Raw genomic sequence first — 26,217 nt, forward strand, 5'->3', positions numbered from 1 at the left:
AAAACACCTAGATCTTGTTTTGTCAGAATCTGTGTGGATGTGTCTTTAGGAGTCTCCTTAATTTGTCTCTTCTTTAACATGGACTTCATGGTTTTGTTTCTTCATGGAAGTTGTGGGCTTCTGTGTTGATCTTACGTTTGTGTTTCAGGGGTCCGGTGGTCGTGACCGTTGTGGCCTCACCGTCCTCGCCCAGTGACTTGTGACTCGTCACCAATCACGGCGGAGTCCATCAAGCCCACGCTCTGCAGGGTTGTCATCTACCTACAGAAGGAGATGTCGGGGGACACGTGTCTAACCACCACCCTTTGTCCAGCTGCAGGGCCCAAGCCCAAAGCTTGCAGCTTCAAAGGAGGCAGCCTCGGTAACAAGTACGTGCGGCTAAACGTCGGGGGCTCCTTGTACTACACTACAGTGCAGGTACTGACCAGGCACGACACGATGCTGAAGGCCATGTTCAGCGGCAGAATGGAAGTGCTCACGGACAAGGAAGGTACAGGAATGTCTTCTGTTATTGAGAATTCTGTAAAACAACTGGGTTTTGTTTTTCAGATATGTTAAGACTATGCCCTGTGAAAGATGTAAAGATGTATTCCAAAAATAACGTGGAACATTAGGTGGCCATATCCCATTGGCTGTAACGATCCTCTGTGCGTTATAAAAACGTGTTCTTTCATTACTAAAATTAACGAGCGGAAGGACTGGTTCTCTTTCCTGCAATCGCAGTTGGTATGCAGATTGTTGATGTTGTTATCAGGACTGAACAGACAGCATGTGGGTTGTCATTTACGTGGTGTTGTGCAGTGGCATTAATCGAAATGTCTTTAGGGAGGGGAGATTCAGTTTTCAGCATTAAAACTCAGGACAGCCTTGCTTGCTGTGTTGAAGACTTTTTTTTACCCTTCCCAGCAGCATGTTCTGCTTGTGGCTGACAATGTTGCAGTGGTATTCGGCCATCAGGCAAGTATTGTGTTACCTCCTGCTGGATACTGAGTATTGGCAGCAGAAAAATTCATAATAGAGAGTAGGACAATTAAGAAAAGTAGTATTTGTCAGCAGTGGATATGAATGTTTTAACTTCCCTCTCTATAGTAGTCCAGGGAAAAATGGTACCTTAGGAATCAGGGCACTGTGGGGAAGTTCAGAGAAGATGTCAAGTATTTAGCCTCTAGTGGTTTCCAAATGCTCATCGGTGAAAGCTCTTCTGCTCGTCTTCAGACAGCTGCAGCTGGAGACTAGCAGTGGGTTAGCCGTCTTCCCAGTGTTGTCTTCTATGCTTAGGTCCCCAGATATTTTTATTTTTTTTTGCCTGCCTTCCACGCTATGGAAAAGGATTTGGCACTGTATTAAGACCTCTGCCTACGTATGTCCTCCACTGCTATTGTTTGCCAGCAAGACAGACATCCTGTTTCCTAGCGAGCGTCACTTCAGGGATGTTTGGAACTGCAAAAACTGTCTCCTGCTGTTTCCTGTGCTGCATCCCTCCTCTGCTCTCTACTGATCTACCCCTGTCCTGTTCTTTCCTTCTGTTTGGAAACTAGAACAGTGGGTTTTTTGGGGCTAGCCTACCTTTTAGCATCTTTGGAACACTTCTCTTTAACTCTGAGCAGGAGAAGATATGGTGGGAAAACTGCCAAATCCTTCTTATAAGGCCACAAAACTTAGACCCAGTCTAATTTGTTGCAAACGTTCTTGAGTTCTCTATTGTAGTCGTTCCTTGGCTTTCTTACAGGTAAGTTTTGAATTGCTCAGCATTACACTGTAGCAACAGTTTTAAAATCTATTCCCAAACACAGCACACCTCCATTTTGCTAGGAATAGGACAAGTGTCTAAATAGAACTAGCAACCTACCTAACAATAAATATTGTTTTTAAGGCTTGAAATGCTCAGCCAGTCAGTTAAATAGATGTAAACTAATGACTTCCTTTGGTAGTTGTAAAGGTCCACTCCTTTAATCAAAACATAATACAGAAAAGATGAAGCACAGAAAATAACGTTGGTCCGGCAGCACACTGCCTGATTGATAGTCATGGGCCTGCTGCATTGTTTTAATGCCTAGTGATAGCAAGCCAAGTAGTTTTAGTTTGAGGCTTTTCTTCTGGCGTGCTGGCAAGTAGTGAGAACATAGGAGGTACCAAAAGAATGGTTCCACTGTCGGGTTCTGTTCTGTAACCAACTTCAATTTGCTGAAAGTCAATAAAGACTTCCACTGAACGAAATGGGAAGAATATCGTGGAGTTCAGGAAGCAGTAGGTTTATTCAACCTTTCTGAGCAGCTTTTTCTTGCCTCCTAGCGTTGAGGTCGTTGAAATGTCTCGATGGTTATTTTTCAGGTTGGATCCTTATAGACCGCTGTGGGAAGCACTTTGGAACAATTTTAAACTATCTCCGAGATGACACGATTGCACTTCCAAAACACAGGCAGGAGATCAAAGAGCTGATGGCAGAAGCCAAGTATTATCTCATTCAAGGCTTAGTGGACATGTGCCAGGCAGCCCTGCAGGTAAGAAGTAGAAGTAGCCTGTAAAAATTTTTGGTGTGTGCATTGCTTATAAAAATTCCTGTAGACAACACGAGAGTTTCATGGCCTTAGAGATGCATCCAGTCGTAGATAGACAAAGTAACGTAGCAAAAATGAAACAGCAGTCAAGTGAGATCTTTAGAATAAACATGGCTGTTTTGAATGTGTGTTTTAAAAGATCTTATGGGATTTGTCTAAAAGTCCTGCAAGTTATGTTGCTTCCGATTAGATAATGCTTATAAGCAGCACCCGTTCAAGTAACTTCATGTTTTTTCTGAGTTTAAATCTTAATGGAGAAAAAGATTGATCTGGTAAGCACTCATTACTTTAAGGACTTTGCTTTCTGTTATTTTATTACTAGGCATTGCAGATACGTAAGCCCACGTTGGCTTTATTCACTTCACTAGTCTCAGAAGTTCAAGTTCAGCTGACTGAAATCAGCTTGTTTCGCCAGTTTTTTAATGAGGTTAGCCCAGATATAATAGATATCATTAATCTTAAGATTATGAAATAATATTTTTTGCACGACAAAAATCTCTCATATTATGTTCAATATGCTTCTTGTATCCGCTGAAATAAATGCAAAGGTTCACTGACAATTTTCCTTTTAGTTTGGAATTTAAAATGTTTTGTCTAAAAACAAAATGTTCTAAAGCTTTCCTATTAGCTATTGAGCTCTCCTTAATTTGCTACATGAGGAATCTGGAGTCACAGGCTGTACCACACGCTCTTGATTGTTGCTTTTGTATCACAGGGGGCTGAAGTCCGTTTTGGTGACATGCTGTTCTTGCCAAATGTTCAGTTCATAATGGGTGATACTCTTACGTACCGCAGTGTTTTGATTAAAACTACTGCAAACTCATACTATCCTTTTCTTCAAAAAAAGCGTAGAATAGTAAACCCACTTAAACCAGATATGACTTGAGCTCAGAGTCCTTGCTATAGCTAAGAAGGACATCCACCTGCATCCCAATATTTCAATCACTGTTGCCTTCTGGGAATAGGAAATCTCTCAGCTGTATTTCTGGGTTGCAGATCAAGGTAATGCTGTGTGGTTCCTATGGCAACACAGAGCTTTTCCTTTGCATCACAGGGTCTGGGAACATGGCTGGAGGGTTTGGAAGGGAGAGCAGCAGCAGATGTTAGTTTTAGCATTTATCTCTTTGAGTTTATTTCCTCTCCATTTTTTTTTTTTTTAAACAGGACAAGAAAGACTTGTATGAACCTGTCTGTAACATCCCTATTATCACATCTCCAAAAGAAGAAGAAAGACTGATAGAATCATCAATGAAAGTAACTGCTTTTCCACAACTATCCACTGAGAAACCGAATGCTTGCTAAATTTATTCAAACACGAAACTTAACTCTTCTGCTTTTTTTTCTTCCTCTCCCAATAGCCCGTTGTTAAGCTGCTCTATAATAGAAGCAACAACAAATACTCTTACACCAGGTATGTCACTTTTTAACCCCACTGTTACGGGAAATTTTACCTTTAACTATGGGAGTGGAGGAAGATGTGATACAGCTGAACTTGTATTTTTTTGTTTACTTAGCTCACAACCATGCTGTTCTGTGAATTTGAGTGCAATTTTTGGTTGAAATTTATCTAAAATGGGGCTGGGGGAGATGACAAACTGTATCGGAACTGTAGCATGAAGATCAGTTGTGCTGGAGGTCTGTGCATGAAAACGAACAGAGAGGAGGGATAAGAGATGAGAATGATGAGACTATTAATGTTGGCTGAAACCAGGTGTAACTTAGGTAATGCAGTGCAAGCTGTTACCAGGGTTTTACCTCTGCAGTACACAGCTAATGCAGCTGTGATCCCTCGCTCTTCAGTTTAGCTTTCCTTTTGAGTCTGCATGTACCTATGCCAGCACTCTTTTACCCTGAAGTACAGAAATTCTTGATGTTCCATCTCCTCCAGTGCCTCTAGATGAATTAATTATTTGGCTACAGAGTAAAGCATCTGTTCTGTTCAGGAACAACCCAGATGGGGACAGTGCAAGAATTTACTGGCTTTCCTCCTGTATTAAGTAGCATTATTTATTTAGTTTTATGGTTTAACTATCATGATCCCTTTGTTATGATGCCATTGGAATGGATCTGGATTTTCCCAAACCAGTCATTGAAGTGATGTGAGTAATTCTTTATGCTATGCAGAATCCTCAATTTCAGCCTTTTCAATCTAACATGCAATCTTGGAAGCTTTTTTTCTCTGGACAAACTGATTGTCTGTCTGTCAGAGAGATGGATTCTGATCATGAAATTTCAGGTAGTCAGGAAATGCTACCTGAGGGAGTGCTGAAGAGCAGCCTGTTTTTCAGCTAACTGCATTCTGTATCTGCCAGTCATCCTGCGTTCCTCACGGTGTTACCCTTTAGTTTATGGCAGTGATGCTAAGCAAGTGCAGAATAGCACATTAGTCACCGTGGGTCTGGAAATGTAAACATGCTAGCAATGAGAGCAACAGAACCGATACCAGGAGGTGTTGGTTTCTCAACTAGCTGTAGGGTTCTAATTATTCCTTCCACATGAATCTTCATGCCTTGATGGTGTTTAAATGAGGAATTGTTATTTAAAATTCTATGCTGGTGGCTAGCAAGCAAAAGTTTTCTCCTTCTGTTCTTCCTATTCATCATTATGAGTTTTCATAGTTACTTTGTCAGTGTAGTCTAATAACATAAATGGATGAAGACTTCTAAGTTTTTTTCACACTTAATAAAGTACTGCACTTGATAAAACCTGGGATTTGCTGGCGGTGGAATCCCAGATTGCTTTATCAAGTGATTCTTGAGAGCTGAAGACTGTGTCGGGTTGTACATCGTGCTTTTTTGAGTTAGATCTGAACAGAAGTACATCTCAGACTAAGTATTTTATGGAGAGCCCAGTTGGCTGTTCATATTAACAGTGTCTGGTTTCACAAGTATCTCCTAGCCTTCCAGGACTGCTTGCAAAAGTTAAGATACTGCACAAAACAGTATGATTTCATTCCTCTGGGTAAATCCTTGGCAGCAAGGTGCAAACCTTGAGCTTCTGGGTCCAATGAGTAAGGAATTTTACTGTTAAAGGTAGTAAAGTTAGCTTTGTTGTCTAGACAATATATTCAATAGCTTCCACATAACTGCATGTAAGTCCCAGTCACCTATAAAATGAGACAGAAAAGGGCACAGAGTACAAACTTCTGGTAGAGCTGGATTCAAGCTATTATCAGAGGAGTAATGCTTTTAATTTTTTGGGCGTTGGTCATGGTGTTATTATTTGAGTAATAGTTTAAATTTTACAGGTAGCATTCTGGTAGCTTTACTTTATTTTTAAAGCTACAACACTGTACTTTATTGTCTTCAGAACATCTAGATCTTGCTTTGAAAAGTACATAAGATCCTAAATTTTGCTGATTGTCAACAAAACTTCATTTCCTAAATAGTTTATTCACCCTATAAATTTGTATAAGGTATCACTTGTCTTACATGCAGAACACCATCCTTTTTGGCTGGCCTTTGACCACATTGACTCTTTAGACTTTTGCTGTTGCTAAGCTAAACAGAACTGCAGTTAGCATTTGATCTAATCACCTTCAGCTTTAAATCAAGAGAAAGTTGATGTAATGATTAGGAAAACTGCTGTTGTTATTGATTATGTAGCTTAACCTCTACAGGCTGATGTGCTTGCTCTTGGGGATCAGGAGCATCTTATTTGTATCTGAAGATGGCTATTACCCTCTCTTTTCTTGGCAGCATATGGTAGTGAGTCACTGCTTGTATTCTGCAGTCAGATCAATGCTTAAAGCTCTGGTGGAATAGGTATATAAATATCGTAGATAGCCAGTTGAAAAAATACAAAAACTTCATTCCTTTTTTTTTTTGGTTTCAGTAATTCAGATGACAACTTGCTGAAGAACATAGAACTGTTTGACAAGCTCTCTCTCCGATTCAACGGCAGAGTCCTTTTCATTAAGGATGTCATAGGGGATGAAATCTGCTGCTGGTCTTTCTACGGACAGGGTCGGAAACTTGCTGAAGTCTGTTGTACCTCTATAGTGTATGCCACAGAGAAGAAGCAAACCAAGGTATTGGTTTGGGATACGACTGCTTTGCTCATCTTTCCCATTTACAATTATTTTACTCTTTTCATAGTGCGTGCCTTTTTTTTTTTTAACTGTATGTATCTTCTTTCTTATGGGCATGTGTTCCAGTCACATTACCATGTATAGATCAGGAGAAGGACATCTGTTGTTTTTTGCAGGTTGAATTCCCTGAGGCACGAATTTATGAAGAAACTCTAAACGTCTTACTGTATGAAACACCACGGGTTCCTGATAACTCTCTGCTGGAAGCAACAAGCAGGAGCCGAAGCCAGGCCTCTCATAGTGAGGACGATGATGGTTTTGAACTTCGTGACCGAGTGCGCCGAATCCATGTGAAGAGATACAGCACCTATGATGACCGTCAGCTGGGCCACTAGCATATCAGTCAAGGAGAAAGGGTTTGGTTTTGAGGCTTGTATCAATATTCTTTGAGGGAGATCAGGAAGTAGGGAGGGGACGGTTGGACTCTGTGGACTGATCTTCATTTGGCTTCTTGTCTCCGTAGAGATGCAAATGGGCATTTGTACACAAAGCAACACTAAAGGCCAAGGGCTTTGAGAACTAATATGTTTGTTTTGCACCGTGTTTTTTAAATACAGACTGGCCCCCTTTTCATGTGACTTGAGGAGTGGAATCTGAAACACTGATTCTGACAGTCTGTGGTTGCTTTTTTAAATCTGATTGCCAGATATCTTACTTCCTGTGAGAAGTACTCTTTTCTGAGTGAGATGGTATGATTTGAAAATCTTTTTCCAGATATCTGTCGTCTTAAGGTTTGGTGTAATGGAACTTCCTGTTCCTAAATCAAGATACTGAAGAGGGGGCAGACAGAACTCAAACGTGACTACTTTTAATAAACACTACATCTGATAACCCTTGGATGAAATGTCTAGCTACCCAATAGTCAGATGCACTGCATGTGCAATATCTTCCACCTGTTTTTTCCCCAATGCACATACAAAAGATTGTGTTCCAAAATAGCTGTCTTTAAAAGTCATGAATTCTAAGGCAAACTCTTCTGAAAAGGTAAGAGTAGAGTCATGTGAAAATGAGAAAATTTAAAAGACTTATATATGGAATAACTTGTCAGGGGAGCTGGAGAAATAGGTATGGTGAAGGAAGAAACTTTTATCTGGTTAGAAAACATCAGGAATAGATTGTGGCAGGGTTGGCAGTGTTGAGGACTGTGATGCCATAACCCTGTTTATGGAACCAATCTCAGTCTGCAGAATAAGTTTTGCTCCTGTAGCCCGAAAGTGCTATTTGATGTCCAATTTCTCAAGCAACAGGGGAAAAATTGCAGTGACTGGGGAAGTACAGACTAAATATTTGTAGTGGTAGGTAATGTTCACGTACTGAAGAGTGAATTTAAGTTTTGTTGTCTGAATCACTTCTAGACCATAGAAGTTGAAGTGGAGAGAGAAGAATAATCATAAAAATCTTGTTCTAGCATAAAACTGCAAGAGGTTGTGTACAAAGGGGAGAGATGGTTTATACTGAATTTTAAACTGGTATGTCAGCTTTATTCTGAGTGCTCGGCTGGGTGCTAATTTTAAAGGACTGCTGAAACGATTGGAGTCAAGGCTGTTCTGCAATTTGGGTCTCTGGAAATCCAGTTTCAAGTTTAGTATGGAAAGTTGCTGATGTCTTAAATGTTTGATTGTATGTTTCAGGTGTAGGTTGCAGATTCAAATTTTACCACTTAAATGGTTACTACTTGGTGGTTGCTCTTTGGCACCTATGGATATGTGACAGTGGCTTTTATTTCTTTCTATTGTACGTGAATGGGGAAGCTTCAGATTCCACAGTGATTAGTCTTGAGCTCCTTTGACCAGTGCCAAATGTTTATATAAGTTTTAAAGCAAATTAATGCAAAAGGCAAGCAAATACAGTGAAGTCATAACTAAAACTAGGATGGTAGATGGCTTGGTAGTAACAGAAGCAGGGGAGGGAACCAAATAGTGATTTCCATTCAATTAGGCTTTTGAAAATGAAATTTTTGACGCTTGGTAAGAAAACACTAATGGCTGCAAGCTTCCAGGGTTTTTATTGCCTAGCTGGGACTCTGTGAAAGGCATTCAGGAAGCAGTGTTGCCACAGTAATGCACCTGCCTTTTTTGTGAAAGGCCTCTCTAAAACTCTAAAAACCTCTTTTCTTTTTATATTGCTTTCTGCAAATTGTTGCTTTCCAGCTCATTTTTCTATTCTGCCTGTGAAAATACAGCTGCTGCGATTAGTTTTGACAAAGACTTTTTCTTCTTTAATTGTGCTGAAGTGTGATGTGGATTTTTTTCCTTTTTTTTTTTTTTTTTTGCCTCCACTGATATTATTTAAATTAAATTGTGGTGGGTGCTTTGAAGCTACCAGCAGAGGCTGTACTGATAGATCTTTTTTCTATACTTAACAGCTTCATTTTTTTTCTCCTGTACTTTTTTCCCCATCTTGCAACAAATAAGATGTGCCACAAATACGAATTTTAAATGTCATTCTATTTCTTGGCAAATGATTATTTTTTTCATGCTACTGTAATAGTCAATGTTAGCAGGTTAAGTAAATGATGCTGGTAGCCTTGCAAAATTGTTTAAAAGAAGTTATAAGCAGAAAAACATCATCTTTGCACCTCTTCTCTCTTGGAAGTTCAGGTTTGGGAAGGAGGATGTGAAAGAACAGGAGTGCCCAGTCAGTCTGCAGGTCCAGATGCTTTCATTCAGTGACTGAGTTCTGTACTCCCAGTATTCCCTAAGAGATTGATTCAAATTGTGAAAGACTATGCCGCAAGCAGCAGAAAAAAGCTTCTGTTTTGATTTAGCAAGTTTTCTTTTCCCTGTATCCCATAGCCAACAAGAACTAATTTCTGGTTTGAATTTAGATTAATTTTTAAAACAAACCTTTTTGCGAACCACCTGGTGTTATGAGAACCCTCTTAAAAAGTGTAAAATAACTTCTTCCTCTTTGAGAAATGTGGAATATCACAACTGTAAGCAGTTGTTTTGTTTTGTTTTTTTAAATGATTACAGATATCCTTTTCATTTCACCACCTTCCCCTCATTGCCATTCATTCTTCCTTTTCTACTCCCAGTTAGTACTGGTTGCAAAACATCTGCTTTTAGATTAAGTTATGAATAAAACTGGAATGATTTTAAATAGCGTTTGGCCACTGTAGCCAGAACACTGACAGGCTGTTAGCTTTACTTAGTAGTAATCTAATTTTATAAACACTGAAGCTTTGTCTATTTAAAAGACATTTTAAAACCACGTTCTTGGTTTTTGTCCTGATAAGATTTTCAGGATGTGGCTGAGAGATCCTAGATAAATATTTGTGGTTGGATTTTACTAACAGTCCTATAGTTCCCTCCACTGGTGGACACATCAGGAATAGGAGAACAACAGGAAATCCTCTGCATAGGTATGTTGTGGGACACTTGCACACGGCTAAATGATTGTACTACTAGAGATCCCCTTCCTAGGTAGGGCTGCAGTGCTTGTGTGTTCCTGATACAATGTGGAGTGTCCTGGGTTATTTCTTACCCGATTGGTTACAGAATTGGGTGAGTTGCATGAAATCTCAAAGTCTAAATGTAGACATGGATGCTGCCATCACTTAACACAGTTCATAGGTCAAACTTTTTTTTCTAATGCAAGTAATACAGACCACTTTATGTTCTCTTAAGAGTCCTGCCTATCTGAAACTGCTCTCATACTGAATGTTAATTGAATGTCTCTTCCACCAAAATCATGGCATATTGATTGCACAGTCTGACTGCCAGGTTCTGAGAACTTTTAACACTTTATATTCTCATCTTAATCTTCCTTTACCTAGTTGCAGGGTATATGTTCTTTTGACAAGAACACATTCATTTTTACAACCTCCTAGAAAGGAGAAAAAGCAGCACTGAAAAGGCTAATGCAGCTTTGAAATGCAGCATTTGCTTGTTTGTAGTAAGCTGTCCACTTCTAGAGCAAACAGCTGTGCTTCCTAAGAATTTTCTCTGCTGGCTTTAAATATCATAAATTATGATCACCATTAAGACAATATAGATTTCTAATTATATGCATTTATGTCTGCAAAGTAAGAGACTTGTAATGGCCTCCTACATAAACCATCACCAGTGGATGTGTTTACTGATGTGACTGTGAATTTAAAGTAGCCTTTAGGAAGAAGAAATGCCTTTTTGCCTCAGCGGTAACCTCGCTGTCCTCTTTGCTTTGAATTTAAGTGAACTTTTGCACATTCAGATATAGTATTAGCAGACTGAGAGTATGAATAGAAAACAGTAACAGACATCTGTACACAAGCACTGTAATAAAGGGTTGTGTGTTTCTCTAATGGGGTCCTAACATATTGAAAAACAGCCTCAGCCTTTCAACAGAGAAGGAGACTTGGTGCCTTGAGTGAGTATCTTATGTTAAACAGTTCTTCAATATCAGTGTTAATTAGGCAATAATGTCAAAAGAGAGAGCTCTGCAGGGTAGCAGTCTCCAACTGTTTGATAAATGCCAAGACAAAACTAAATGTTTAACCTTCACCTTGACATTTAGTTTTTGGAATGCAAGACATTTATCCTATTGTAACATTCCATTCTGATGACTTTTTATCTCTTACAATTCTTGGTTAAAAATTAAAGGGAAAAAAAAAAAAGCTGACCCAAGCTTGGAGGGCACTGAAGAGACTGATATCGTGCTGTTATTGAAAAACAGCCTTCTGCTTGGAACAGGCAGTGCTCCTTGTGGTTTTGGTTAGATTTTATTTGGTTTTAAATTTTCAGACATAATTTACTCTTAGAAATACTGATGAGGTATACCTTAACAGAATGTGCCTGGCCCAGGAGCCCTTCTTACACAATTAGATTATATCCTCTGACAATCCTTGGCATGAAACCTTAACGGCCAAATCTCATACCATCCGTTCTGTTGGGATAACTGAGGTTTTATTAAGAGATGAGGGGGCACGACCTCTGTTTCCAGCTTTGCCACTAACTTGATGACATACAGTAAGTCAATTTTTCTGTATGTGCATAATTTTTCCTCCTCTGTAATAAAAATGGGGGTAAGACCCTCCCCTAAGTCAGAGGGATGCTGAAGTTTAGTTTGTTTCATAATAATAAAGCACTTTGGTTTTCTATAAGATTTTGTATCCAGAAGGTAGTAAATACTATTGTTGTTTAAACTCATTCTGTGATCAAGCTGTTTTCTTATAGCATCAGGCTTTGTTTTATTTTTGTCTAACTTTTAAAGGTCAGTCTTATGAATAAAATAATTAATGCAGTTAACCATATTAACTATTGAGTAAGGTGTGGAAATGGAACACCAATTTTTAATAAAGTGTTATATTTTGTCTTCCTTGATTTTTCTCCAGTGTAAGAAATTTCTTATTTGTCGTGTTGGTCTCTGCACTTTCGTTCTGCATTTTAGTTATTGATCCTCACCAAGCAGTTAGGATTCCTGGAACACAGAAATACTGGATCTGCAAATGGCTTTTTGCATGGATCTACCACTACTTTTCGCCCATGCCCTGCAGGCTGTAGTTTTACAGGAGCCATCAGTGTGCTCAGAGGTGCCCTGCAGGCAACCGGCTTCGACTTTCTGTGGGCTTTTCCTTTAATTGTAAAACCACTGGTTAGCAATGTTGTTTTTTCATGTTCAGGGAATAAACTTGAGTTTTTAATAAGAATTGCAGAGAAAATCGATCTTACATTAAGATTTACACACAACTTATATGACCACAAAAGTAACCTAGCCTGTATTTTGGAAGTCTTTAACTTTTCTTGGCTGACCCAGGGAGTCAGTCAGAGATTCAGCCTCTGTTCTGCAGTAGGTGTGCTTGTGAGGTTGCCAGTGTAACCTTACCTGTGTGTGCCGTTCAGCTGTTTTCTCTGCTCTTACCTCACTTTCTCAGCTGAGGGCCGGCGAGTGCCGGGCTCGGCTCCTCCAGGGGGCGCCGCGGCCCCGGGCCCTCAGCGCCCCCTCAGCGCCGCCCCGCCGCGGGAGGGCCGGCCGGTGACGTCAGCGGGGCCGCGGAAGATGGCGGCGGCGACTCGCGGCGGGAGCGGGGCCGGGGCTGAGGCGGAGGCTTCTCGCCGCGGGCGCTCCGCCGGCCGCGCGGGCGGGCGGCTCTGAGGGCGGCCCCGCGGGCGGCCGGCCCCGCGCCGCCATGAGCTGCTCGGCGGACGCCGTGAAGGAGAAGCTGCTGTGGAACGTGAAGAAGGAGGTGAGGGCGGGCGGCGGGTCCCGGGGGGCTCCTGCGGAGGGCTGCGGGGCCGGTAAGGGCGAGCCGAGCCTGCCGGGCGCCGCCTCAGTGAGCGCCCCCCGCAGCGGGCTGCTCGGCGGCTCCTCCTGAGGTGACCCCGGGAGGAGAAGCGGGCGGGGGGCACCGCTCTGCGGGTCCCCGTGCCGCCGCTCCCGGCAGCGCCTCAGCCCCGCGCTCCGCTGCCCCGCATCCCGCCCGTGCGGCGCTCGGGCACATCAGGCACACCCGCCTCAGCTGCTGGCTCCTGCGGGGAGCTCAGCCGAGGGGTAACGCTTAAACATCGCAGCAGTAAATTGTGCCTGACAGGTAATTACCCTCCCGCGCCGTCCCCTCCTCACGCGGTTCATGGGGAGATGGGACGTGGCAGGAGAGCAGCGTGCCTCAAGGCTCCCCCAAAAAGGTGCTGCAAAGCCGGGGGTCCCGGAGCCGCTGCCCTCACAATCCCCGGCGCTGGAAGCGGGAGATACCGGGTGTTCCAGGCCCTGCCACGGAACGAACCCCCCGAGCACGAAGCCGTGGGGCCGTGTCCCAGCGTGACCCGGCCAGGGCAGCCACCGCTGTCACCGGGCACCGCGGGCTGGCACCCAGAGCCCCCGCTTCGGTTGGAAATTACGGCTTAAACTTCCAGCTCTGAAGCACGGTCGCATAAAGCTCGATTTAGAGTTGCGATCACTTGCTCTCCTGGGTTAATGTTTGAGTGTATAAATAAATCTGAGAAATGTTCTCCCAGTCTGAGCAGTGCAATATTGCGCTAATGCGTGAGAGCGAAAGTGAAATGGATTTTCGTGACCCAAGCCAGCTTGAACTGAGAACAAGTAGCGTATATAATTAAAAAAGCTGAAGCTAATTTGTTTTCAAAGTCTCTAAAGTGGTTTCAATTGGACTCTGGCTTTTAAATTACTTGGAAGTGTTATTCATACACTATGTTATCTGCATATCTGCTTTGGTTTTCGCTTTTTTTTTTTTCTCTCACTCCGCAAAACGCTCTCTAAGAGGATTTATATTGCTTTGGCTTTTGGGGGAGATTGCCCAGAACTTTCCACCGTAAAATAATAACGAGAGATTTTTTGACAATTGTGCTTATGTCAAGGTGACAGCCCTTGGCTGTGCACTGCACAGACCTGTAGTGGGGGGCGGGGATCCTGCCTGCTCTGCTGCCATTCAGATAAATGGTACCAAGAGGCAGCTGCAGATTCTGAGATGGAGACCTTTTTTAAAACAATTGGTCAATGGAACCAGGAATTGAATGCAAATCTCTAGTATAACAGCCAACAGATTATGCCACCCTTAATGATGGTAAATAAACTTATCCCGTAGAATTTTCCGCCTCCTTTTTTTCCTGTATGACATTTCACACAGCCTTTTGTACCTGCCTGTTTGTATTCTGTGTGTTGGTCTCCTTGCTTTGGAAACTTGAGTAGTCTGTGTACATTTTCAAAGCTGCGCTCCCTCCCTTTGTCCTTTAAATGCAGGCTCTTCATCTTCTTGCTTAATTTCCACGTCAACTCAATATCTACTGGAGTTCAGAGTAAGCTTGTTTCTTCAGTATGTTGTTTACACCAATCCCATTAAAATTCAGTTGTCTTCACAAAATATAAAAGGGCAATCTCTACAAGTCATTTGGTGCAAAGTGTTTTTTTTATTTATTTTTTTTTCTCTCCCTCTCAGGAAAAACTTTTGCGTTTTTCCTTTGGGGAAATGCAATGCTTTTTGCTTTATCTCAAATGGACTTTCCATTCCCACTGGTAAAGAATGTGTTTTGTTGCCTCTAGTAGGAAGGAGGACATGTAATGTGTTTTCAAAATTTGACTCTACTGGGATTCATGCTGAGGCTGCTTGTAAGTTCATGTTTCAAACATTTATCTCTCTCTGCAGGAAAATCTGTTGTGACAAGTAGGCTCATAAAACAAGCTTTCTTTAGCCATTTGGTCTACCTACTGAAATGAAGTTTTTTTGCTCTTTCTGGATTTAAAACCAGCACTCTTTCTTGCTGTGAAACAAATAGGATAACATTAACCTTAGCAGTTTCACCAAAGAAGGTTTCAGAGCACTTCAGAAATGCAGCTGGTCATCTTACAGCTAGAGTGCAACAAGTTCTGAACGGGAATACGGGACTTGTTTACCTGCTTGTATTTACAGCACCCAGTTCTTCATCACGAGTAACAGAAAGTACAGCAGGAGCGATCAATAAATGAAACAGACAGTAGCTGCACAAGCCAAAGAAGGCGAGGGTGTTGGAGATAAGGTGTTCTTCTTTGAGGGATAAATGCCATGCGTTTTAACTGTGGTTCTGGTTATTCCTGTGGTTGGTGAGCACTGTTCAGTGCCTCTGACACTGCACTGTCCCAGTGGTGCTCCTCCAGCATCCCATTGTGATGGTCTTTGCTCCTCAAATGCCAAGGTTTTTACTCAGGTGGTTAGATCTTTCTCCATCCTTGCTTTCTAAGGGTCGCTAAACTTTTGGTGTACGCAGTCTGTTGCATTTACCAGGGAGAGCTGAGTGTCTTTGGAGGCTGTCGTAGCAGGCTGGTGAAGTACAGCTTTCTGTGGTTCTGCTGCTGCGCTGCTCCTTGTGGGTCGTGGACGGAGAGGTGAGGCACGGCAGGCGATGCGGGTGCAGCTGGAGGAGGCAGCCTTTCGCCCTGGCAGCAAGTGTGGTGCTGAAAGCAGTCCGGCAGCTTTAGTAGGTCTGTGTACCTGTACGGGGGGGCAGCGAGGTGTGTGTTCGTGCTTCTTTTAATGAGATTAATTGGCAGTTTGGTCGGTCCGCCAGTGTCTGCAGGCGGGTGTTTGTGTAGGCTCCGAAAGTGTCTCTGCCAGGAGCCTCCCTGGAACGGGCAGCAGAGCCCCAGCAGCGCGACTCCCTGCACAGAGAGCGGGAGGGCAGGGGGAGGGCTCGTTCCGCTTGATCAGAGCTGTTTGCTTCAGCTGCTTGCCTGAAGCGCCCCTGAATTACGTGGCAGCGAGGGATGACGTGGGATTGAAGAACAGTGCATTCCAGCTTCTGAATCTTCACCTCTACTGTCTACGCTCCCAAATGCGTTCTGCTGGCGTGCACTGACCTCCTGGAAATTGGAAAAGGTTGCTCTGTATTTGGCAGCGGTTGGGGACAGCCATGGATTGCTTGCCTGGTCTGCACTGCTTAGCTCTGGAGGGCCTGGGTCCAAAATCTGCCAACAGTCATGTTGGTTATTGCGTCCCAAACCTTTTTCTTTTGAACTGTTGCTGCAGGTTTTTTTTTTTCTTCTTGGGTAATTAGGGTGCTTCCCATGAGAGCGCCCACCCGAGAGCCCTTCTCACACCATTGCTTCTTTTCTTGATATCCTGTCACTCCTCCACCTCCCAGTAAGTCCAAGGTTCTTACCATCATGTCAGCAATGCCACAGGAAAGAGACACATTGCCATGCTGGGAGCTGATGTTGTCAAGAACAGCGAGGCAGTTTTATAAAGCGCAAGATACTCGAAGTCCTCAGCTATAAAACATTCCTGCTTTCAGAGCCTCTTACACATTTGCTTTGTTGTTCCGATATTTCTTCGCAACCCTGAGGGCTCCTGTGTGTTAAGTACTAATTCTGTAGGATCAGCTGGGTCCAGAATGTGGGGCTCTGAGGAGAGCCCCTTCGTGGCCAGCGGCCACCTCGTCGTCAGGGCAGAGCGGTGCAGATGCTGAGCCCAGCTGCTGGCGAAGTGCTGCTCCGGCAGCTCCTGCTGCCAACACCAGGAGGGAAGGCGCGCAACCTTTGGACCTGTCGATGCTATGGAGAAGCAGTAACCCAGCTAACTTCGAGCTGCTTACGGCAGGTACCAGGTGCAGCCTAATGAGAGCTCAGCGCACGGCTGCCAGCCCTGCTGAGAAGCAGGGATCGATGTCTCCTAGGCACTAAAACCCAGCCCCAGTGGCAGGCATTGCTCTGCAGCTTGCACTGGCACTCAGGTCACACCGAGCTGACTGATGGACAGGCTGAGCTGCTGAGCTTGTTGGTACAGAGTTGCCTGTGGGGAGACACTGATTACCTGCCAGATAATTCACTCTGTTGGACTCCAGGGCTGCCATAAAAATTGTTTTCAAGATAAAAAAAAAAAAAAAAAAAAAAAGTTGGTAGCAGAGAGTATCTTGTTAAATCTTTTTCTACAATAGCACTTACTTCCGTATATTAAAAGTGATATGGCATTTATTTAGGCAGAATGTCCTAACCCTGTAATTATAGCTCACAATGAGAGAAGCCAAAAATGGTTGTGGATTTGTTTCTAGAGAAGCAGGTGCTCCACGGCCAGAAAGGAATGAGTGCCTGATAAATGAGTTGACTGAGGCAAATAGGTTTCATCTGGCATCAGGCTAAGAAAGCCACTGGGGGAGGAACGAGCTCGCAGATGAATGGAGGGTAACTGCAGCCTCTCTATAAAGGGCCCAATTGGAAGATTTGTCTGTTTTCTTCCTTAATTTTTGCAAGTCAGTAATCTGTAACGAATTCCCCCTGGAGCTTGACGCATCAGCCTTGAAATTGTAGGGGAGCTTTGTTTTAAATCAGTAAGAAGTGTGATAAATGTTATTTTAGTTGCTGTAATTGTTAAATTTTGTCTAGAAGCTCTAACTGAAGGCACTGTCGTCTTTATGGGTAGTGTATTATTTTTGTATAGTGTCTGGCACAGCAGAGCTGTGAGAACATCCTTTGTAATTACTCTGACATCTGAAGTCCCCGGTTATTAACAACATCCATCCATTAAAACGTGTGCTTTATAGATGTAAGTACAGGCACTCAGAGGTGTGGCTGTTTCCAGAGGCAGTCTGTTGTATCGCTTCCTTTCAAACTGAGGGAGATGCCGCGCTTCTAGCAGATGTGGATGAGAAAACAGCAAAGGATGTGGCTATGCTTATGGGCTTTCCTTCTGGTTTGCCAGATTGGCACAGATGACACCGATGGTGATTTCTTCGAAAATGTGCTATTCTTTCTGCTCTAATCCACTCACACAGAGATACGGTGTCAGGAAACGTTTGTGTGACCGGCTGCAAAATGTCGCTGCCTTGTACCTCCCCACGAGCCTTTTGTGGTCTGTCTGCTCTTCGGTTCTCTTCCCAGCCAGAATGGGAGAAAGGTCGCCGTAAACCTTGCTTAGGATGTATGCCTGGGTAGCTCGGAGGTACTTCTTGCTTGAAAAAGAGCACAGTGCCTCAAGTGGAAAGAGCGTGTAGCAATGCACAGTCTTGTTTAATGAGTGGAAGTAACTGTGCACAGGAAGGCCAAGGACACGTCATATAACAAGCCTTGCTAGTCCTTTGGAACTTCTGCTGAGGTCGTTCTGGGTGCCCTGAAATAATTCAGTCTTTTTGAGAGGTCTGCTCCAAACAGACTTGTCCTTGTGCTCCCACTGGTTTACCCCATCACACAAAAAGGTGCTGAGTTTTGTCCTTCTCTTCCCCTTCTTAAATGCTGTTATCTTTTCTTCCCTGGAAAGAGTAACTTAAATGAGTTATCGGTCTTCTGATGGGGAAAAGGCGATTAAAGGTTGAAACAAACTGAAACTCCCAAGTGCTGTGCTTGTTTACGTTGGGATCTTACAATCACTTCTTTTTCCTTTTCTCTTTTAGGTAAAGCAGATCATGGAAGAAGCGGTTACCAGGAAATTTGTACATGAAGACAGCAGTCATATCATCGCCTTATGTGGTAAATGGCACACAGAAAAATTAACACTGCATAGTCTTACTTTTCTTATAGAAATGTATTTATTCTGCTGACGGGGGTAAATACAGGGATTTCAGTATTAGGAAAACATGGAGCTCAGGCCCATGCCACTTCCCTTTACATTTGCTACATCCATGTGTACATTACAAGTAAGAAAGTAACTTTTTAAAATGGCATTATCCAAAACCAGTACCAAGCCAAAACAACAAGGGATTTACTAGGAGGCGTTAATAGGTTAAAAGTATGCAGTCGGAGATAAGTGACTATTAAGCTGCAACCCAGAGAATAACTTGCTAAAGATAAAGTTTTCGCAGTCTTGGGTTCAAGTCTGGCAGCTGCCTTCCAGGTGAAGGCACGTTGTTCTGTAAGTTCTCTCAATCTATTTGAAGAATAAGATCTCTCATTTTGAGTAAAGGTGGCAGAGTCCATCCCAGAAAGCCATTGAAAGAGCTGTTGCCATCTTTTAAAAGAAGAGCAACAACAGAAATCTGTGTGATCCTCAGTGACTTTTGTAGCCAGCATCACCACACTGGGTAATTGGCATGTTTTAGATCTTCACAACACTTCTCTGCTCTCCGCTGTGACCTGAATGCTATGTTACAAAAATGGTGCATTTGAGAGGTTGAGGGTCTAGGCTTTGTCACTGTGGATATTCTTGTATATTTTTAAATATAATCAGTGAGCCATTGTGCTGGTGACTTTCCTCATGGCTGTGTTTTGGAAATTACCAAGAATTAACAAGAAAATAAAACTTCTTCGGAGATAATATCACATCCATCAAAGACAGCTGGTGTTTCAGAACTCTCTGTGAAAAGATCAAAGGCTGAATAAATTACAAAACTTGGCTGTTGTTCTCTTGGTTCCTGCAGACTGATTTGTGTGCGTGTGGATTGTGATGATGAAGTGAAGCAGACCCTGTGTGGGCTGGTGGATAAAGAATGCTCCGATGCAGGATTCTCAGTAGGGGCCAGCTCCCAGGAGTTCATACCAAGTACTCCTTTGGAGACTTAGTCACTTTGTTCAGGTGCCTGAAAAGGAACTGTTGAATGTTGGTCCTACGCTTCTGTAATCCAGCCCATTATTTACTGGGGCCAATAAAAACTTAACACTATCCAGCTGACTTCAGTGTGTGGAAAAATACCACAAAAAGGTATCACTGAGAATTAAAGCTCTGAAAGCTAGAGGCATGTTCATCTGTGAACTCTTGGCTGCTTTCTCCTCATGCTTCAAATCAAAGACCTAACTCAGAGCGATGCTTAAGAATAATTGGAGAATAGCCATCATCTAAACACTTCTGGGTTGCACAGAACGGAGCAATTGCAGCCAAACATACCCGGTTATATGTTAATGGCAGTGGAGAGGTTAAGAAGAGTGGAAGTTAGATTTGGCTTTGAAGATAGGTGGATTGTTTAGAGCAGTAAGTGTTGACGCACTACTGAACACAGAATTCTGAGAACAGTGACCTTTTTCTGTTGATACCGTTCATCAGTATTTCACACTTGCTCGGGGCTTTCCTGGATGCATGAAGAACTTGGCAAATATAGGCTGTTGTATCAATTCTGTTTGAAACAAGAAATCCCAGATTTACTACATGAATGACCATATTCTTTGTCATATGTGCTCTGCATATACAGTGTTTTGCATCTGCCATTATGTTAAGTATTTTCCTGTAATCTGCTGTGTGTTTATATTATAGAGAGGAGAAGAAGTAACTCAGGGAAATGGTCCTGAGATAGGAGCAGGTGAAGAAACCCTTGTTCCGTGTCCTTGCTGCAGGCTGCCTGTTTGTTCTGGATTGCTCTTAGTGCTGTGTGTCTGTTCTCTCTTTGAAATTACAGCCTGTAAGATGTGCTGCAATGCTGATGTAAGGGGTACTGGGGTGGCAGCTATTTCTGTTAGAATCTGGTTGTCCAAAATTAGGAATGCTGTAAAATCTTAATACTTGTCTCTCTCTCTCCTGCTCTGACTCTGTTTGCGTTCTCAATTTGGTAGGGTCTGAAGAACTTAGAACTCTCCATCAGCTGCCTTACTATTGCCTAGCAGTCCTACCTGTCCTAAGGAAGTATTCCAACCTGCAGAAAGGTTGCTGCTTTGAGCGTACGACTTAATTAACTTTAAAGAGAAGTAGGTGAAGCTGAATCTGCCGCCGTCACTTTGGCTAGTTGAATGGACAGGCTGTTCCCAGTAGGTTTGGCCAACTGCTCCTGGCTGGGGTTCTTTGTGTGTGCAGTTCTCTTCCCCCATTCCAGTTTTGTGTGCTTCAGGAGGTTTTTCCCTTTGTTTAAAATTAGATTGGCTCAGTACATGAGTCATTTTCAGTGAATCTTTGATATAAATTTAGAGTTCTTGTGAATCATTTTACTCTCTGCAAGGCTGAGTTTAGCAAGAGCCACTTAAATACAGGGTGTAGTTGATTTTCAGGGCCTGTTTGCACCAGTATCTGAAAATTTCCTAGCTCTCCTAGATCCTAAATGGCTAAAGGTACCACTAGGACTTAAATAGTGCGTGCCACTTTTCCCATGTCCTCAAGTCTGTCTTTGTTACAGTACACACGGGTTTGTAAGGACAGGGAATCCTTTAATCCCTCTGCAGCAGGTGTGCTTCGGTCTTCTGAGGGCAGCTGGGGATCAGATGACCTTGCACAGATCTTCATTTTCAGGCCTTTTTCAATACGTTTGGAGGCAGGGGCTCAATCTGTGTCTCAGAAGCAGTGCAGCTGCAGAGCGAGCTACATTGATGGTTTATTGCTCAACTGCTTCAGATACGCTGCTGTTACGGCAACTGCTTGTGTTTTGGCAAGGGCAAACCATGCTGGGCTGTGCCGTGTGTGATTTACAGCACATGTGGAGATTGGTACAGACAAGGCTCGAGCACCTTGCTCAAGCAGAATTCCCAGTAGCTATCACGGATGTTTAGGGGAAAATGAGCACAAGATCAGGATTTTAGATAGTGGGTCTGTGGATTTGTGCATATTGAAATGGGATTTGCATAAGCTTTTTTGACCATTTCTCAGCTTGGAGCTGGGATGTTGAACAACCTTCCCCTCTGATGTTGGAGCCTGCTTACCCATGGAATGGTTGGGTGCTGTTATGCCCGTTTTGCTCAAGCTTTCAGCAGCTGCCCTGTGTGAGAGGAGAAAACAACTTGCACTTTCCATCTTCCCAAATTACTGTTTATTCATTAACACGGGCAGCAGGTTGCTCGTGGTTGAATTTCTCCCATACTGTGCTGTCAGTCAGAAGCGCAATGAGCTGATGCAGGCTCTGTTTCAATTTTTACATTTTTTGTGGACAGGCGTTTCTGTTAGGAACTGGATGTGGATGTTTTCAGCTTGGGTTATCTGGTGCCGTTGCCTTGGCGATGGCAGCTGACATCGTGTTACGTGTGGTCTGTGACTTGTTCAGCCGAGTGCCATCCCTGCAGGCCAGGGACAAACACTGCTCCTCTCCTCCTGCACCCTGCCCTGCACGAGCTGCCCTAAAGGATTTGTGGCTGGCCGCGTTGTCACCTGAAGCACAAGCCCTTCCCAGCTTTACATTTCCGCGGGAAGGAGGGAAGAAAAAAGAAGCTTTTCTTGTATCTATCGCTGATGGGATGTGTGTTTACCAGTTACCGGCAAGCTGGGCTTTCCAGTTCAGCACATTGCACTTACCACGTTTGTCTGTAAGCTACCCACAGCTCTAAGTCTTATTCTGCATGGTTGCCTGTCTTTAGTTCTGACAGCAGCAGGCTGCTGTAAGCAAAGAATAAGAAATCTGTTTAAATCAGTTTCATACAGAAAACATTTCTTATTTGTGAATGAATCCAAAGACAAGGTTGCCTGAATGTTGGTCATGCTCCCTTTGAGAGCATGTAGCTGATGTGAATCTCACAGGGCTGTTTCCTCCAAGTGGTCTCTTTTATACTGTATCCAGTCAAGATATGTCATTAGCTCGGCTTTTAATATATACTCTCATTTTCTTCTCTCATTAATAAATAAATAAACTCACAAAGAAAAAATGTACAGAAGACTTTCTGGAAGGTGAAATTGTGCTTGACAAGACTGCCTCATCTTGTCAAAAGAAAAAAAAAAAAAGAAGTAAAACTCTGTGACTTAAAAGCAGAACTTTGTAAGTGTCTAGAAAGTGATATTTTTTTTCTGTGACTTTATATAGGTAGTGTTAACTCTTCTGGTTTTCTTTCTTCACTCTATTTTCCCAGTTTTATTGCTGTATTAAATCATAAAGAATGTGTGGGTTTTGTATTGTTGTTGTTATTGTTTTATAGGATGAATTATATTAGTTTAGGATTTTTGAAGGAAACAAGAGATTTGAAGATTAACTCAATTTAATTTAAACTGATTGAGATAGATACCTAACTTACTGGAAAATCTTCAGCTTCTTCCTGAAAATTGCGTTATTTGCAAATACTGCTGTTTTCTTGTTGTTATGAATCAGTCCCAATGTTCAGTTCCAGTATTTCTCTTCGTAAATTCCTCCCGTAGTTCAGGATGCTGTGACTTCTTGCGAGGAGCATGAGACGTCTGTACTAAGTCTAACTGGAGCCTTGGAAAGGGGCTGGACAGCAGCAGCCTTTTGTTCTTTTTCTCCAGTGAACTTGACAAATTTGGAAAGTGACTTCTGGAGCCGAGGTCTGGTCAGCACCCTGTGCGGCAGGGCAGGGCAGAGCAGAAGCTCTCTGCTGTGCCTGCAGCGAGCGCAGAGGTGTGGGTGCGCGGTGCTGAGCGGTGCTGAGCGGTGCCGCCTGCCTGGCCGAGCTCCCTGCCACCCTGGGTGAGCGCCAGGCCCCCGTGCAGCACGGCAGCCCCGACTCTGAGGCGGGTGTGAGAGCCGGGCTGCTTTACAGCTAAATCACCTATCTGACTAGTAGATAAAGGGAGATTTATTGCCCTGGCCTCTGCTCCGTTATCGTTGTGGTGTTTGTTTAACGCACTTCGTGTTTTGCTTGTTTACTGCGTCTGCAGAGCTGCAATAACTGCCCCGACTGCACAAACGCTGTGCTGCATTTGTGTGCGTTATTTGGTGAAGGAGGAAAAAGAAAGGGGCAGGGGGAGCCTGCGGCTGGAAAAGACTGAAAGCAATCTGTGTGCACGGTGTGTACTTGATGCTTCATGAATGAGTTATGTAGCCAGAAATTATATTGCTCCTGTAATAATAGTAATTAAATGTAGTAAATTTGCCTTGATTTTTAAGGTAAATTGATAACTGCTCCAGCTCAAAACAAACTTTGAGCAGACAATACTTCCTCAGTGAAGTTAACTGTATCGCTCTGCTTGGTGTAATTAATACTTCAGAGTAGCAGGGATGCTGCCAAGAACTGGCATTGTACAAAATGTTTAACATTGACTTCATATTTGTTTTAAAGGAGATGTGAACTTTGAATTGAGTTGTAATTAAATTATTGTTTATTGAACGTATTTATGCTTTACCTGGTTTATAATTTAAAGGTGTTCTTATACGGTTTAAAATAAGTCTTGGTAGTTTGTTCTCTCAAAGTAAATATTTTGAGTGTATTAAGTGAATTAATTGTTAATTCTCATACTGTGACATAATAGCCATAAACATCAGGTGGATTACCGAGAGCTGAGGTGTACCAGAGTCAACATGTGTGTTGTGTAGGTGTAAATCCAGTGTCCCTGCTTGTCCCAGTGAATGTAGCTGCTGCGCTGTGGAGGGAGGTTAGCAGTGCACGAGTAGAAAAGGTAACGTGACATTTGCATCACATGAGCCTCTGCGACGTGGTCCTTGGGATGCGAATGGAGACAAGAGTGGGGGGGGGCGTTCCCCTGCTGTCCCATGCAGCTGTGGCACCAGACCTCCTCTGGGACCTTTTGGGGTTTGCACGGGAGCTGTGCTGGGGACTGGACAGGCTTATCGCTAGGTCACTGCTGCTCTCCGTTCCTTTTCTCCCGTGGTGCTTGGTGCCCGCTGTCCTTTGGAGCTCCTTGCGCTGCAGGAGAGGTGAAAAAAAATTATTTTTGTAGCAGCCAAATTTCTTCTCTTCTGCCTGTGTGATGTTGGAGAAGGAGATGCACAAAGCAAGCTCTGTTCAGGGCACTGCAGTGAGAGGCTGTTTTATTCTGGGGGTGACCTCCAGGTCCATAGCGTAACGCCCAGCCGATAGGGAAATGTTGTGGTACTTCTCAGGATAATTTCTCTCATATTCTTCTCTGAGGTGTGCAGTACCTCGTCCAGGTTCCCTGTGTATGCTTCAGTGCAGCAAGACCAGAATATCTGTTTTTGACTCTGGACAGGTTGTGTTACATCAGAGCTGGGCTCCAGACTGACGAGAATGAAAATGGCTTCTTCTGTGAAGTACCTGGCTGGTGTTAGTGCTGCCCTTCGGGCACAGCAACGCTGAGGCACCGTCTTTAACCCGTGTGCGTGTCAGTGCACCCTCAGTGTTCCCAGGCAGGGCATCGTGTGCTGCGTGACCTGCTGCCTGCGTGGCGGGCTGGGGGCTGTGAGGCACGAAGTCCTCTCGCTTTTATTTCAGAGAGCCTCTTTATCAAACCTTTTCACGGTTACTTCCCAGCTTTAACCAGGTACAGGAGGTTAGTGGCAGCCAGCAGGGCAGCAGCTGGGAGGCTGCATCTTCTGGAGCACACCGCCAGACGCTCAGGCTGAGATTGGTTAAGTGCTTAAGTTTCAGGGTCTGCAAATGGTTGCAGGAATGCAATCAAGTAGTTTTAATTGAAATCCCGCAGAATGTCTCTGTCAAAGCTGGCAAAGGCAGAGCAGGAGGCCTTTGAACACGAGCGTGGCTGGTGACTGCTCCGGGCCGGGAGCCTGGGGTGGCTCGGGGTTAGCAGCGTGCCTGAGCTGCGGGGGGCCTGCGGTGCTAGTTGGGAGCCCAGGCTGGTAACATGCCTAAGGGTTAACAACACAAATGCAGTTAGTTGTGGGACTGTTTTCTTCATTAGCTTTATGATGACTTGTTATCCCATTTTGCACAAAGTTAATTGTGTTTGAAAGAGAAGATCTAATTAGGAACCAATGACTCTATGATGCTGGAGCTTGTGTTCTGCTTTTTCTCGTTCAGGACCTGAAATCCGAGCAATTATCAGAGTCACCAAGCGTCATGATTGCCAGCCCCGAGTAATGAAAAATCATGAGTCAGAAATATTTTCCTTCATGGCCCTAAGTTGCAGGACTGGATTAAAGGTTACAACAGGAAAATAGAATCAACTGAGGAATAGAAATGCATTCTTAAATAAGTTCTTATGCAGAAATCCTCATCCAGTGATATTCTGCAAGATGATAAAGCTTTTAGAAGAATATCAAATATCCACAAACTTGCAGTAAAATCATGGAAAGTAGCAATGTGGGAAACCTTTCTTTGTTCATTTTTAAGGTGAGAAATAAATTCCTGAGAGAAACCCTTTCTCTGCCTCCTCTTCAAAGCATGGCAACAAATTATTAGCAGATGTTCCATGAAAGGAACAGGAAATTGATTTGGAGCTTGCCTGGACCTCATTTTTGAACTGTCCTGCGTGTCTGTGTGCACAACAAGCTGTTCCCAGGCAGTTCAGTTGGAGTCGCAGGTTTGCAGTTCCTCTGAAAATCAGTTCCATTAGGAACAGATGCTTTATGCTTTGGGGTTTATAGGAAATTGTCTCAAGGCTTCTAAATAGCATCATATTCCTGGGGTCTGACAAAAAAATAAGAGATCTGTTGCCCCTCT

At 43.4% G+C, this 26,217-nt stretch overlaps 2 protein-coding genes across 8 annotated transcripts in view; both read left to right on the forward strand.

Annotated features, from left to right (window-relative positions):
* The first annotated feature begins 133 nt into the window (after positions 1-133).
* On the forward strand, positions 134-7,479 carry TNFAIP1 (TNF alpha induced protein 1). The gene is made up of 6 exons (XM_032200840.1): positions 134-490; positions 2,332-2,501; positions 3,723-3,812; positions 3,917-3,969; positions 6,393-6,588; positions 6,765-7,479. The coding sequence occupies exons 1-6, from the start codon at positions 274-276 to the stop codon at positions 6,981-6,983; spliced, it is 945 nt and encodes a 314-aa protein (XP_032056731.1). The 5' UTR covers positions 134-273; the 3' UTR covers positions 6,984-7,479.
* A 5,256-nt stretch (positions 7,480-12,735) lies between these two features.
* SGSM2 (small G protein signaling modulator 2) overlaps positions 12,736-26,217 on the forward strand; it is a 46,521-nt gene continuing 33,039 nt past the window's right edge. For 6 of the 7 annotated variants that reach the window (XM_032200718.1, XM_032200723.1, XM_032200721.1 and 3 more), the window contains exons 1-2: positions 12,736-12,814; positions 18,441-18,516. In XM_032200718.1, coding sequence (XP_032056609.1) covers positions 12,758-12,814; positions 18,441-18,516 — 133 coding nt within the window. In that variant the 5' untranslated portion in view covers positions 12,736-12,757. Of the gene's footprint in view, positions 12,815-13,111; positions 13,160-18,440; positions 18,517-26,217 lie in introns of those variants that run through there. The other variant, XM_032200722.1, reaches the window with a different exon arrangement.

This window comes from Aythya fuligula, chromosome 20 (assembly GCF_009819795.1).
Source record: "Aythya fuligula isolate bAytFul2 chromosome 20, bAytFul2.pri, whole genome shotgun sequence".
NCBI lineage: Eukaryota > Metazoa > Chordata > Aves > Anseriformes > Anatidae > Aythya > Aythya fuligula.